The sequence below is a fragment of the Microcaecilia unicolor genome, chromosome 7 (genome assembly GCF_901765095.1).
Source record: "Microcaecilia unicolor chromosome 7, aMicUni1.1, whole genome shotgun sequence".
NCBI classification, from domain to species: domain Eukaryota; kingdom Metazoa; phylum Chordata; class Amphibia; order Gymnophiona; family Siphonopidae; genus Microcaecilia; species Microcaecilia unicolor.
The window spans coordinates 118,170,371-118,183,176 of NC_044037.1; the positions used below are offsets into that span (position 1 = coordinate 118,170,371).

Sequence of the window (12,806 nt, forward strand, 5' to 3'; positions counted from 1 at the left end):
TTAACCTGATTATTCCCAGTTATTATTTATCTGAATCATTATTCCACATTGATCGTCTGGTTGGCTTCGTCAAACCCAAGACGGTGTATAGTCAATTAATTTCGTTGGAAACTTACTTATTGTCCATTATTAGTGGAAATAGTACACCTGATTTTATTTTTTTCTCTTTTAAAACCAGAAATTATTTAACAATACAAACATTTGAATCTCTAATCCAATTCCCACTGATTAAGGTAATCCAAGTTTCACAGGCTTCACTCCTTTTGAATTAATATACTAAGAGGAATCATTTCAGAGGAAAAAACTTTAGGAGTCATACCCGGAACTCTGGGAAAACAACAATCTCGATATTAATCGTCTGTAATAATATTCATTTTGTTCAAATTTTTCTGGTCTATTATCATTTTCAAAATCATTTCCTACTCCTTTAGAACTTCATTTGTTGTATCAATTTTTCATTCTCAAAGGATTCAATTCGATTATCCATGTGGCTCACTAATAAGATTATATCTGAAGCAAAATTATTTACTACCATCGTTAGGTCCTGGAGCGCCTTCCAGATGATATTCAATGTAACCTCCACGGGAGCCAAAAACTCCAAGCTGATAGGTCTTACGGGTTTAGGGGTGGCAGCGCCGACATGGGTTCAGCTGTAAACGACTTCCGTTTCAGCATACAGTCCTATCTCACTCCTCCACTCCTTTGGACATGGTGGTTAAATGACTCGGGGGCGATGAAGTTGTTTCCAGGTCCAAGAGCATCGACGCTCCTTCGCCGGCGCTAATCAAAGGACTCATCAACCCAGTCATCTGTGGGCAGCTCGTCGCGCAGCGGTCCCACACTTGCTGCACAGGGGACAAAACGCTGGTCATCGGCGGCTGACCCCCCATTGTCCCCTTCCTCTCAGTTAAGGTAACTGCAAATGCAGAGAGGAAATTTCAAGTAAACAAAGACAGAACTTCAGAGGACAGCTGGGCCGTTGAGCGTACGAGCTTCAGGTCACCATCTTTCCACTCTCCCTAGTTTGGGACACTCTTTGTCTGGTTTCTCCTCAGAGGCCTGTCTGATATGGGTAACCCTTCAGCATAGCCCTCTGAGTCATTGAAACACAGAAGCCCCTCCACCACTACAAGGTGGTGTCCCTTCGGAGGGGCACACTCACCCTAAGTTCTTGCCGAAGGTGGTGTCTATCTGAACCAGTCAATTGTCTTGCCAACATACTTTCCCCGTCCTCATACCCACCCTGCTGAACGTCAGCTGCACATATTAGACTGCAAGCGAGCATTGGCCTTCTATCTGGAGCGGACAAAGCCCCACAGACAGTCCGCCCAATTGTTTGTTTCTTTTGATCCCAACAGAAGGGGAGCAGCTGTCGGGAAACGCACCATATTCAATTGGCTAGCAGATTGCATTTCCTTCACTTATGCCCAGGCGGGGCTGACTCTTGAGGGTCATGTCATGGCTTATAGTGTTAGAGCCATGGCAGCATCAGTGGCCCACTTGAAGTCAGCCACTATTGAAGAGGTTTGTAAGGCTGTGACGTGGTCATCTGTCCACACATCCAAATCTCATTACTGCGTCCACCAGGATACCCGACGCGACAGTCGGTTTGGGCAGTCGGTGCTGCAGAATCTGTTTGGGGTTTAGAATCCAACTCCACCCCCCTAGGCCCTTTTTTATTCTGTTCCAGGCACACTCTCAGTTAGTTGGATAAGTTTTAGGTCAATCTCAGTTATGTCCTCGCCGTTGCGAGGCCCAATTGACCCTGTTTGCTATTTTGAGTGAGCCTGGGGGCTAGGGATATCCCACATGTGAGAACAAGCACCTGCTTGTCCTCGGAGAAAGCGAAAGCTACATACCTGTAGAAGGTATTGTCCGAGGACAGCAGGCTGATTGTTCTCAGCAACCTGCCCACCTCCCCTTTGGAGTTGTCTCTTCCCTTGTCTTGCTGTTGTACTGGACTGAGGAGCACGCTCTCGTTGCGGGTGGAAAGGTGGTTGCGCATGCGCATCGTGCATGCGCACGCGAGGGCTAGCAAACGTTTGTTGCTAGGAAGATCTCTGATCTGGGGCTGCCGTTGGACGTCACCCACATGTGAGAACAATCAGCCTGCTGTCTTCGGAGAATACCTTCTACAGGTATGTAGCTTTCGCTATATAGCACAATGGCATGGATGCAGTACAGGCAGATCTGGTCATATTTCTCCCAGAAATGTTTGTCCTGCAACTCTGTAGTGCATACCAAAGCTGCTTAAGGGTATCGTAACAAGGGGTCTCCAACCAGATGATTTGTATGACATAAGTGGGTATTTGTCTGTGATTGAATGGTTGAATAAATGGAAGAAAATCTGTTGCGGATCAGTATGCAGAAGGAATGAATGGAGAACTAAGGATTTTAATAATATGGAAACATGCAGGTTAAAGCCCAATTTCCAGCATGTAACAAACTGGTGACAGAGGAGGTGTTTGTTTGTTTGTTTATTTATTTATTGTATTTGTATCTCACATTTTCCCACCTATTTGCAGGCTCAATGTGGCTTACATAGTTTTGTTATGACATTGTCATTACAGGGTATCAGATACAATTAGTGATGTGCAGAGATTAAGTAAGGGAAGAAAGAAGGAAGGAAGTGATAGGGTTAAGTATAGAAGGTGGACTTTCATAGCTGGGTGGATTGGTGAAGTGGATTAGTGAGGATATAGGTTCTCTTTGTAGGCCTTATTGAAGAAGTATGTCTTCAGAGATTTGCGAAAGTTGGTTATTTCGTCGATTGATTTCAGGTCTGTAGGTAGTGCATTCCATAACTGCGTGCTCGTGTATGAGAAGGTAGTGGCATGCATCAGCTTGTATTTTAGTCCTTTACAGCAGCTGGGGAAGTGCAGATTGAGAAATTTGCGGGATGATCTTGTGGCATTTCTGGGAGGTTGGTCCACGAGGTTTAGCATGTAGATTGGAGCGTCTGTGTGAATGATTTTGTGTACAATCGTGCAGATCTTGAACGCAATGCATTCCTTAAGTGGGAGCCAGTGAAGTTTCTCTCTTAGGGGTTTTGCACTTTCATATTTAGTTTTTCCAAATATGAGTCTCGCAGCAGTATTCTGGTCTGTTTGGAGTTTTTTGATAGTCTGTTCTTTGCATCCAGCGTACAGTGCGTTGCAGTAGTCCAGATGGCTTATTACCATTGATTGTACCAGGGTACGGAAGATGTATCTCAGGAAGAAAGGTTTTACTCGTTTGAGTTTCCACATGGTGTGGAATATCTTTTTCGTCGTATTCTTCACATGGGTATTGAGAGTGAGGTTTCGATCAATGATAACTCCAAGAATTTTCAAGTTTTGTGAGACAGGGAGAGTGCAGTATGGTGTGATTATGGTGGAGAAGTTTTTTGTGTTGTGTTGTGAGGTGAGTACAAGACATTGTGTTTTTTTTTCTGTGTTAAGTTTTAGTTGGAATGCATCCGCCCAGTTGTGCACGATTTGGAGGCTTTGGTTGATCTCGTTGCTGATTTCATTTAGATCATGTTTAAACGGGATATAAATTGTGACATCGTCTGCATATATGTAGGGGTTGAGGTTTTGATTGGCTAGAAGTTTGGCTAAAGGTATCATCATTAGATTAAATAAGGATGGCGAGAGGGGGGCTCCTTGGGGAACTCCACATTCAGGTATCCATGGGGGTGATCTGTCCGCGTTCGTTGTTACTTGGTATGATCTTGTGTTCAGGAATCCTTTGAACCATTTGAGAACTGTGCCTCCTACTCCGAAGTATTGTAGTATATGTAGTAGTATTCCATGATTAACCGTGTCAAAGGCACTGGACATGTCGAATTGTAGGAGGAGTATGTTGTTACCAGTTGCAATTGCTTGTTTGAATGAGTTCATTGCGGACACTAGGACCATTTCAGTGCTGTGGTTTGACTGAAATCCTGATTGAGACTCGTGCAGAATTGAGTGTTTATTTAGGTAATCAGAGAGTTGTTTCGTCACTATGCCCTCCATGAGTTTGGTTATGAGCGGAATAGATGCTACTGGGCGATAGTTGGTTAGGTCCATTGTGCTTTTCTTAGCATCTTTTGGCAGCGGAGTAAGTAGGATGTTTCCTTTGTCCTTGGGAAATAGCCCATTTTGAAGTCTGTGGTTTGTGAGGTCTGTTTTGAATTGTTTGGGTGCAGATTTTATTAGACTAGTAGAACAAATGTCTAATTTGCATTGCGATTTGGCGTATTTTCCAAGCCAGTATGAGATTTCATTTGATGAGAGTGTGTCAAAGTTGGTCCATGATCGATCTGCTGGGCATTCCCCGGGTTTTGGGTCTAGACATTCAAGGATGTTTGTGTAATCCATTATATTGGTAGGTATCATGAGTCGGAGCTTTGTGATTTTTTTCGTTGAAGTATTTCGCAAGATTGGTTGCTGATGGGGTGTCTGTGTTGGTGGTGGTAACCGTTGTGGTGTTTAGGAGATTGTTTACTAGTGAAAAGAGTTTGTATATATCCCTGTAGTTTGGTCCTATTTTGGTTTTATAATACGTTCTTTTAGTTTGTCTGATAGTGTATTTGTAGTTTCTTTGTAGTTGTTTCCAGTCTTTGAGTGTGTGTTCGTCTTTTTTCTTCCTCCATGCTCTTTCTAATCTTCTGACTTGTGTTTTTAGTTCTTTCAATTCTTCGTTAAACCATGGTGTTGATGTTGTTCCAGTGTATTATGTTACAACTGATGTTTTAAGATATGTTTATGACAAGGTTCATGCTATTTAGATCATTTTGATGTCAAGCTCTCCACATCCTTATTTATATATACACACGTGTATCCTTTCCAAAGAGTAAATTATTGTTTTTTAATAATTTGTGTTCTTGAAAGTTAACAGTTTGTGTTGGAATCCATTTTGAATCAAACAGAAGGATACTATGCATTCAGAGTTGTGAATTTGTCTGTTTCCCCTCCATCCACACCATAAAAATTTCATTAATATACTGGTATTATTTAAAGGATTTAGCCTGACATATTTTAACGTCTCCAGTTCTGCCATAAAAAAAAGTTTGGCATACTGTGATTAGATGCCATTATTGAAGCTTAGTTAGTAGTTAGTGTGGATGAATTTGATTAATTTTCTAATATGTTCTCGTTTATAATGGTGTTTCAGGGTTGATGTCTGTAGAAAACTTCACTTGCAGTTATGACCTCTACATGGCAAATGTTACTGTGTATTGATTCTGCATTCATTGTGACCAGGAAAATGTCAAGAGCTGTTTGATGTTTTTTCCATTTTCAAAAAGTCTCTGGCGTCTTGTTTGAAGCTTTTGTATTGTATATTAAGGGTTTTGAAAATCCACTCTGAGTTGAGACATTTCCTCTGTGAGTATTCCATTATCAGTTATGTTTGGTCTGCAAGGGTTTCCATGTTTGTGGGTGGCCAGAAGATGCCAACAGAAGGATGGGTTGGTATTGTAAGTTTTTTTGTTGTTTTTTTTTTTGTTTTGTTTTTTTTTCTTTTAATGGAATTGCTGGTAAGTATGAAGATTTTCCAGTTCAGTACATTCTTGTGTGGGTATCTCAGTCATTTTTCATTTAGAATGCTTGAGAGCTGCTTTGACCTTCTGTGTAATTTTGTATGTTCATAATCACCCCAGAGTTTTCTTTGTATGTAGGCTTAATGATAATGCTGTGGTTGTTGTATAGTTTTTTTTTTTGTTTGTTTTTTAGGGCAGCTCTTTGTAGTGGAAAGAAGTTATATCTGAAACACTTTTTATTTGTCTTGTTTTGCTCACTTGTTGAGGGTGGAATAAGTATTCTCTAAAAGTAGGAAGCACTGTAGGTGCAATGGGGAAGCAAAACCTTAAGTTCATAACCTGGAGTTTTCATGTGAGCACCACACTAGAATCTAAAACATATTTTGTTTTTGTTTTTTTTCTCTTCACAGCTCCTGTTGTTCCCTTGACCACTCCCAGCTCCACTCAGGCAACCCTCAGTCCTGTTCTGTGTATGCCTGCCCCTTCTTCAGTGCTGACACCCAGGCCTGTAACAGTACCTTCCCTCTCTGTCCATGCTCTCACACCCCAGCCAGTTCAGAACCAGACGCCTACTCCAAGGTCTGGAGTTCTAGCAACTGGCTCTGTTCCCACACTAGCACCTAGGCCTCTGCCTAGTAATATAGCATTCTCCAGCTCTGGGCCTACACTAGCACCTAAGCCTGTTACCCTCGCATCTGGTCTGGTCTCCTTGCCAACCCCCAGCTGTGTCCCTTCCCTAGTATCCAAGCCTGCAGCTCTCATTTCCAATCCAGCTCCTTTAACAACACCTCTGACACCCACTCCACCCATGCCAGATCATAGGCCTGTGAATCCCATTTACAGCTGTGCTTCCACTCTGGCACCGAAGTCCGTGACAAACTTACCCCACCTGGCTCAACCAACAGTGCCCCCAGTGGTTTCCACACTAGCAACTAAGCCTTTAATTACAGTAGCCAACTCTCTGTCTACTGCAACAGTCCCCAGGCCTCTATCTCCTATAGTCACATCTGCTTCTACTGCAACACCTGTGACTGTCCCCAAGCCTTTAACTGTGATAGCCACCTCAGCTTGTGCTGCAGCAGCTGTGACTGTCCCTAGGCCTCTAACTCCTGCAGCCACCTCTGCTTCCCTTGCAGTGCCTGTGACAGTGTCTACACTGGCGCTGAGATCGCTAACTCCAAAAGCAACTTGTGCTTCTGCCACAGCTCTTGTGACTATCCAGAAATCTCAACCTTCTGTAGTTACCACTGTTTCTACTGCAGCGCCTGCGATAGTCCCCACACTACCATCAAGACCACTTACTCCTGTAGCCAGTGCTGCTCCCACAGCAGCACCTGTGGCAGTAATAAATTCTTTGCCTAGACTTTCAACAACCATTTCCAGCTCTGTTTCCACACTTATGTCCATGGTGCCCATGCTAACCTCCAGCCCTGCTCACTCACCAGTGCCCATGGTGATTCCTAACTCTATTTCTACGTTGGCAACCTTAACAATTACCAGCCCTTCTTCCTTGCCAGGGCCTATAGCTGTCACTAGTCCTCCTGTCTTTCCAATTTCTGTGGAAGCATCCAACTCTTCTCCCATGCCAGTGTCTCTGGCAGCCTCCAATCCTTCTACTGTGTCAGTGTCTAAATCTGTTTCCACATGTACTCCTATGCCAGTACCCACAGTTGTCTCTAGTTCTTCTGCCCTTCCAGTAGCTTTAACAGTCTCTTGCCCTTCTACCATGTCAGAGTCTGTGCAGGTATCCAGCTCTTTTCCCTTATCTGGGCCTGTAGTTTGCTCTAACTCTTGTAATATGCCAGTGTCTATGACCATCTCCAACTCTTTGCCAGTATCAGTGGCAGACCCCAGCCCATCTCATCTCCCTGTATCCTTGACAGTTTCTAACACTGATGTCACACAACTGTCAACAGATGTAGCTAACCCAGCGCAAATTCTGACTTCGAGTCCCACTCTACCAACCAAACCTATGATACTTGTACCTAGCTGTAAATCCATGCCTTATCCTAAGGCTATCATGTCCTCCAGCTTTGCTCCTGGATCTCAGACTCCCATACCAGCTTCTACTGCAGCACCCAGGTCAGTAACCCCCAACTCTGCAAAAACTTCCAGCCTTAACCCTGCCCCCAAGCCTCCAATAATTTCAAACACTGCAGTGAGCTCCAGCTTAGATTTTTTACATAAACCTTCAGTAACTCCCCACCTAACAATGACTTCTAGCTCTGACCCTGTACTCAAGCCTTCATTAGCCTCTAATCTTGCAGCAGCCCCAAATTTTGCAGGGACTTCAGATCATGACTCTACACCCACAACCAGATGTGTGTTGACAGCTCTGAGCCCAATCATTAAGGAGGAACTTGAGACTTTGTCGTTGAGATCCACTGCATTAACACCATCAGCACCATCTACCTCATTCATGCTGCAGAGAGCTCGACGGCAACCACCCCCACCACCTAGATCCCCATTTTACCTGGTAAGTTCATTATCAGGTTCATAATGTGCTCTTAGCATGTGTATTGATAGCATAGTATTTTAAATTGACCACCACTGTGTTTCTAATTATCACTATTCCGTCTGCTGAAATGCATCACCTTTTTTTCTCAGGAATCACTTGAAGAGACACGGAAGAAACAGAAGGAAGAACGGTTGGAACGACTGTTTCGCATCAGCGAGCAGCACTGCACACTTTCTCCCATCTATGGCACAGAGATTCTCCGACTCTGCAGTCTACTTGGTAGCCCGCCTGGCATGGGCTATGCCTACTGCCAGGCTGCTCAGCTGCAGCAGGATGCCCATAGCTCAGCAGTCTACTGGCAGCAAACAGAAGCCCTCGCTCGTGCCATCTTGCAGCCTCAGCAGAGAATGGAGCAGCTGATGCACATCATAGAAAGGTAAGGGAAGGATGATATATATTAGAGTCAGGGATCCCAATTCCTTTATGCTATCCTTAAGAAATCTCTGCTTACTTGTTTTTCCTTTTGGAGCTGCTCACAGAGACTTGACGTATTGATTAATTTAACTGAGTATCCTTGACCCTGCTGATGATCAAAGGCTATTAAATTTATTAAACGTCAATCAGAGTTTAATATAAAAATATTATGAACCTACCCCACACACACAAATACACTCACACAATTAGATAAATCTAAAAGGGGAAATGTACACCACCTGCACAACAAAAAATGACAAATAATAAGTAGTGACATGTAAATTTTAAATGTAATAATGTGAAGTGCTTTAAGAGATACACAAAAGTGGAACCCAAAGGTAACGGTGAAAACCCCTACGTACAATCAAAAATGGAATCCAAAGAGTAGGGGTGGGCCAAAAAATCTTAGCAGCCAGGAGTAAGATGTGACAAAATTTATTCAGCACCACTTGTGTATATGACCCCACGGGGCCATGTTTCGACGGGACATACCTGTCTGCTTCAGGGATCTTAAGCTGTACATAAATAAAAACAAGCAATTAAAAGAATGTCTATAATACATAAAAAAAGAAATATAATAACCATGTTAAAAGAAAACTGGTACCAAATGTGTACAATGAATAATGAATCATAAAACATAAGATATGAAACTTGAATGGAAAAACAAGAGATGAAATTGTTACAAAGGAACTAACCTCACAGTAGAAACACAAATGGTTCAGTGCAGAACAATGAAACTTGTTTTGGAAAACCTAGGGGCAAAAAAATATATATATATATGGTGTACGAAAGGGAAAAAGAAATGGGTATATGCCTGTGAAGAAACTGTTTTATGCCTGTAGAAGTGCCTTTCTCTAGTTTGGCCAGCAGCTAGTGCATGTTATGTTTTAAGCTGTTACAAAGAACTGACCTTTCTCTTCTTTAGTTAACACAGATAAAGGAAGTGCCTTGCAGAGATGTAACCATCTTGTTTTCAAATTTGTTGTTGTGGGCTCTGATTGACCTGGAGTTTGAAATTACCCAAATATCTCTTGTACTCCCTGTTATTTAATTAGTTCTACATTGTCAAATTATTTTAATGATTTCAATATAGAAATATAATTCTCCGAGGACAAGCAGGCTGCTTGTTCTCACTGATGGGTGACGTCCACGGCAGCCCCTCCAATCGGAAACTTCACTAGCAAAGTCCTTTGCTAGCCCTCGCGCGCCCGCGCGCACCGCGCATGCGCGGCCGTCTTCCCGCCCGAAACCGGCTCGAGCCGGCCAGTCTTCTTTTGTCCGCACTCGGTACGGTCGTGTTTTCGCCGTGTCGAGCCCCGGAAAGTCGACCTCGCGCGTCCAATTTATTTGAGCGTGTTTTTTTCCTTCGGGAAAGTTTTCTACTTAGTCGGGAAGTGCTCCGGAAACCCCCCGCCGGGTTTCGTGTAAATCCTCCCCGTACTTCCAGCTTTTTGCCCCGGTAAGTTTTCTTTCGTCGTCGGGGTAGGCCTCTTTTTGGCCTCGGTCGAGATTTTTCTCCCTCTAAATTTTGGTGCTTCAATTTTCGCCATTTCGGCTTTTGATTTCGCCGGCGTGATTTTTCCGCCCATGACATCGAAGCCTTCCAGCGGCTTCAAGAAGTGCACCCAGTGCGCCCGGGTTATCTCGCTCACTGATCGACACTCGTCGTGTCTTCAGTGTCTGGGGGCCGAGCACCGCCCTCAGAACTGCAGTCTGTGTTCCCTGCTTCAAAGGCGGACTCAGGTAGCGAGACTAGCCCAGTGGAACGTGTTGTTCTCGGGCTCTTCGTCGGCATCGGCACCGGGATCTTCGAGTGCATCGACGTCGTCAGCGTCCAGACCATCTTCCTCGGCCGCCCCTGCATCGAGTGCATCGAGGCATCGGGCCTCTGCATCGGCGCCGAGACATCGGATAGCTGCATCGACGTCGGTGGTACCAGGACCTCGTCTGCTGATGTCGTCGGACGGTGGTGCATCGGGTGGAGTGCAGGTGAGGGCTGTCCATTCCCCTGCTGGTGGCGGTGAGCCCTCGGGTGGGTCTCCGCCTACCCTGAGGGCTCCTGCGGTACAGCCCCCCCGAGATCGACCTTCTTCAGTCTCGGCCCCGAGGAAGCGACGGATGGATTCGACGTCCTCCTCGTCGGTGCCGGGGAGCTCCGGTGACATGCTTCGGAAGAAATCGAAGAAGCATCGACACCGGTCTCCTCCCCGTGTCGGCACCGAGAGCTCTGGGTCGCCGAGGGATTCGGCACCCAGCAGGCATCGGCACCGAGAGGACCGCTCACCCTCTGTTCAAGAGGTGTCGATGCGCTCCGCTCTGGACAGCCCGGAACAGCCTCCACGCCCGGAACAGGTACTGACATCGACGCCTGCATCGACCTCTCAGCCTTTCTCTGCAGCCACTCTAAACGAGAGCCTCCGGGCCGTTCTCCCAGAGATTCTGGGAGAGCTGTTGCGCCCTACCCCTCCGGTACCGGCGGTGCTTGCGCCTCCGGTACCGTCGAGCGTGGCGCCGGCTGGCCCATCGCCCAGGTTGAGGTCCCCGACGTCGGTACCGCGTGCGGTGCCGACCGCGGCCACCTCCCAGGAAGGCTCCCCGACCACGTCGGCGGAGGGAGCTTCGCCGATGCGGGCAAGGGAGTCTACCTCTCGACGCCCCCATCGTGGACGGGGTTCCACGGAGTCGAGCAGGGCGAGGTTGCAGACACAGGTCCGGGAACTTGTGTCTGACACCGAGGGTGAGGCCTCGTGGGAGGAAGAGGAAGATCCCAGATATTTCTCTGACGAGGAGTCTGAGGGTCTTCCGTCTGATCCCACTCCCTCTCCTGAGAGACAGCTTTCTCCTCCCGAGAGTCTGTCTTTCGCTTCCTTTGTCCGGGAGATGTCTACGGCCATCCCCTTCCCGGTGGTTGTGGAGGACGAGCCCAGGGCTGAAATGTTTGAGCTCCTGGACTATCCTTCTCCACCTAAGGAAGCGTCCACTGTTCCCTTGCACCATGTCCTGAAGAAGACATTGCTTGCGAACTGGACCAAGCCATTAACTAATCCCCACATTCCCAAGAAGATCGAGTCCCAGTACCGGATCCATGGGGACCCAGAGCTGATGCGCACTCAGTTGCCTCATGACTCTGGAGTTGTGGATTTGGCCCTAAAGAAGGCTAAGAGTTCTAGGGAACATGCTTCGGCGCCCCCGGGCAAGGACGCTAGAACCTTAGACTCCTTTGGGAGGAAGGCCTACCATTCCTCTATGCTCGTGTCCAAGATCCAGTCCTACCAGCTCTACACGAGCATACACATGCGGAACAATGTGCGGCAGTTGGCGGGCTTGGTTGATGCTCTTCCCCCTGAGCAAGCCAAGCCTTTTCAGGAGGTGGTCAGGCAGCTGAAGGCGTGCAGAAAATTCCTGGCCAGAGGAGTTTATGACACTTTTGATGTTGCGTCCAGGGCCGCTGCTCAAGGTGTGGTGATGCGCAGGCTCTCATGGCTGCGTGCCGCCGACCTGGAGAATAGAATCCAGCAGCGGATTGCGGACTCGCCTTGCCGTGCGGATAACATTTTTGGCGAAAAAGTCGAACAGGTGGTAGAGTCTCTCCACCAGCGGGACACCGCATTCGGCAAGTTCGCCCGCCGGCAGCCTTCAGCTTCTACCTCTACAGGTAGACGATTTTTCGGGGGAAGGAAGACTGTTCCCTATACTTCTGGCAAGCGTAGGTACAATCCTCCTTCCCGACAGCCTGCGGCCCAGGCTAAGCCCCAGCGCGCTCGCTCTCGTCAGCAGCGTGCGACTCAGCAAGGCCCCGCGGCTCCCCAGCAAAAGCAAGGGGCGAGCTTTTGACTGGCTCCAGCAGAGCATAGCCGACATCCAAGTGTCAGTGCCGGGCGACCTGCCTGTCGGAGGGAGGTTGAAAGCTTTTCACCAAAGGTGGCCTCTCATAACCTCCGATCAGTGGGTTCTCCAAATAGTCCGGCAAGGATACACCCTCAATTTGGCCTCAAAACCTCCAAATTGTCCTCCGGGAGCTCAGTCCTACAGCTTCCAGCACAAGCAGGTACTTGTAGAGGAACTCTCCGCCCTTCTCAGCGCCAATGCGGTCGAGCCCGTGCCATCCGGGCAAGAAGGGCTGGGATTCTATTCCAGGTACTTCCTTGTGGAAAAGAAAACAGGGGGGATGCGTCCCATCCTAGACCTAAGGGCCCTGAACAAATATCTCGTAAAAGAAAAGTTCAGGATGCTTTCCCTGGGCACCCTTCTCCCCATGATTCAGCAAAACGATTGGCTATGCTCTCTGGACTTGAAGGATGCCTACACACACATCCCGATACTGCCAGCTCACAGACAGTATCTGCGATTTCAGCTGGGCACACGCCA

General features: G+C 46.8%; 1 protein-coding gene across 1 annotated transcript in view; it reads left to right on the forward strand.

Annotated features, from left to right (window-relative positions):
* The window catches only part of SRCAP (Snf2 related CREBBP activator protein), a gene marked incomplete at its 5' end in the record, with an annotated part of 948,600 nt that overhangs the window by 573,233 nt on the left and 362,561 nt on the right, over positions 1–12,806 (forward strand). Inside the window, 2 exons of the mRNA XM_030210811.1 lie at positions 5,917–7,982; positions 8,114–8,400. Coding sequence (XP_030066671.1) covers positions 5,917–7,982; positions 8,114–8,400 — 2,353 coding nt within the window. The remainder of the gene's footprint in view (positions 1–5,916; positions 7,983–8,113; positions 8,401–12,806) is intronic.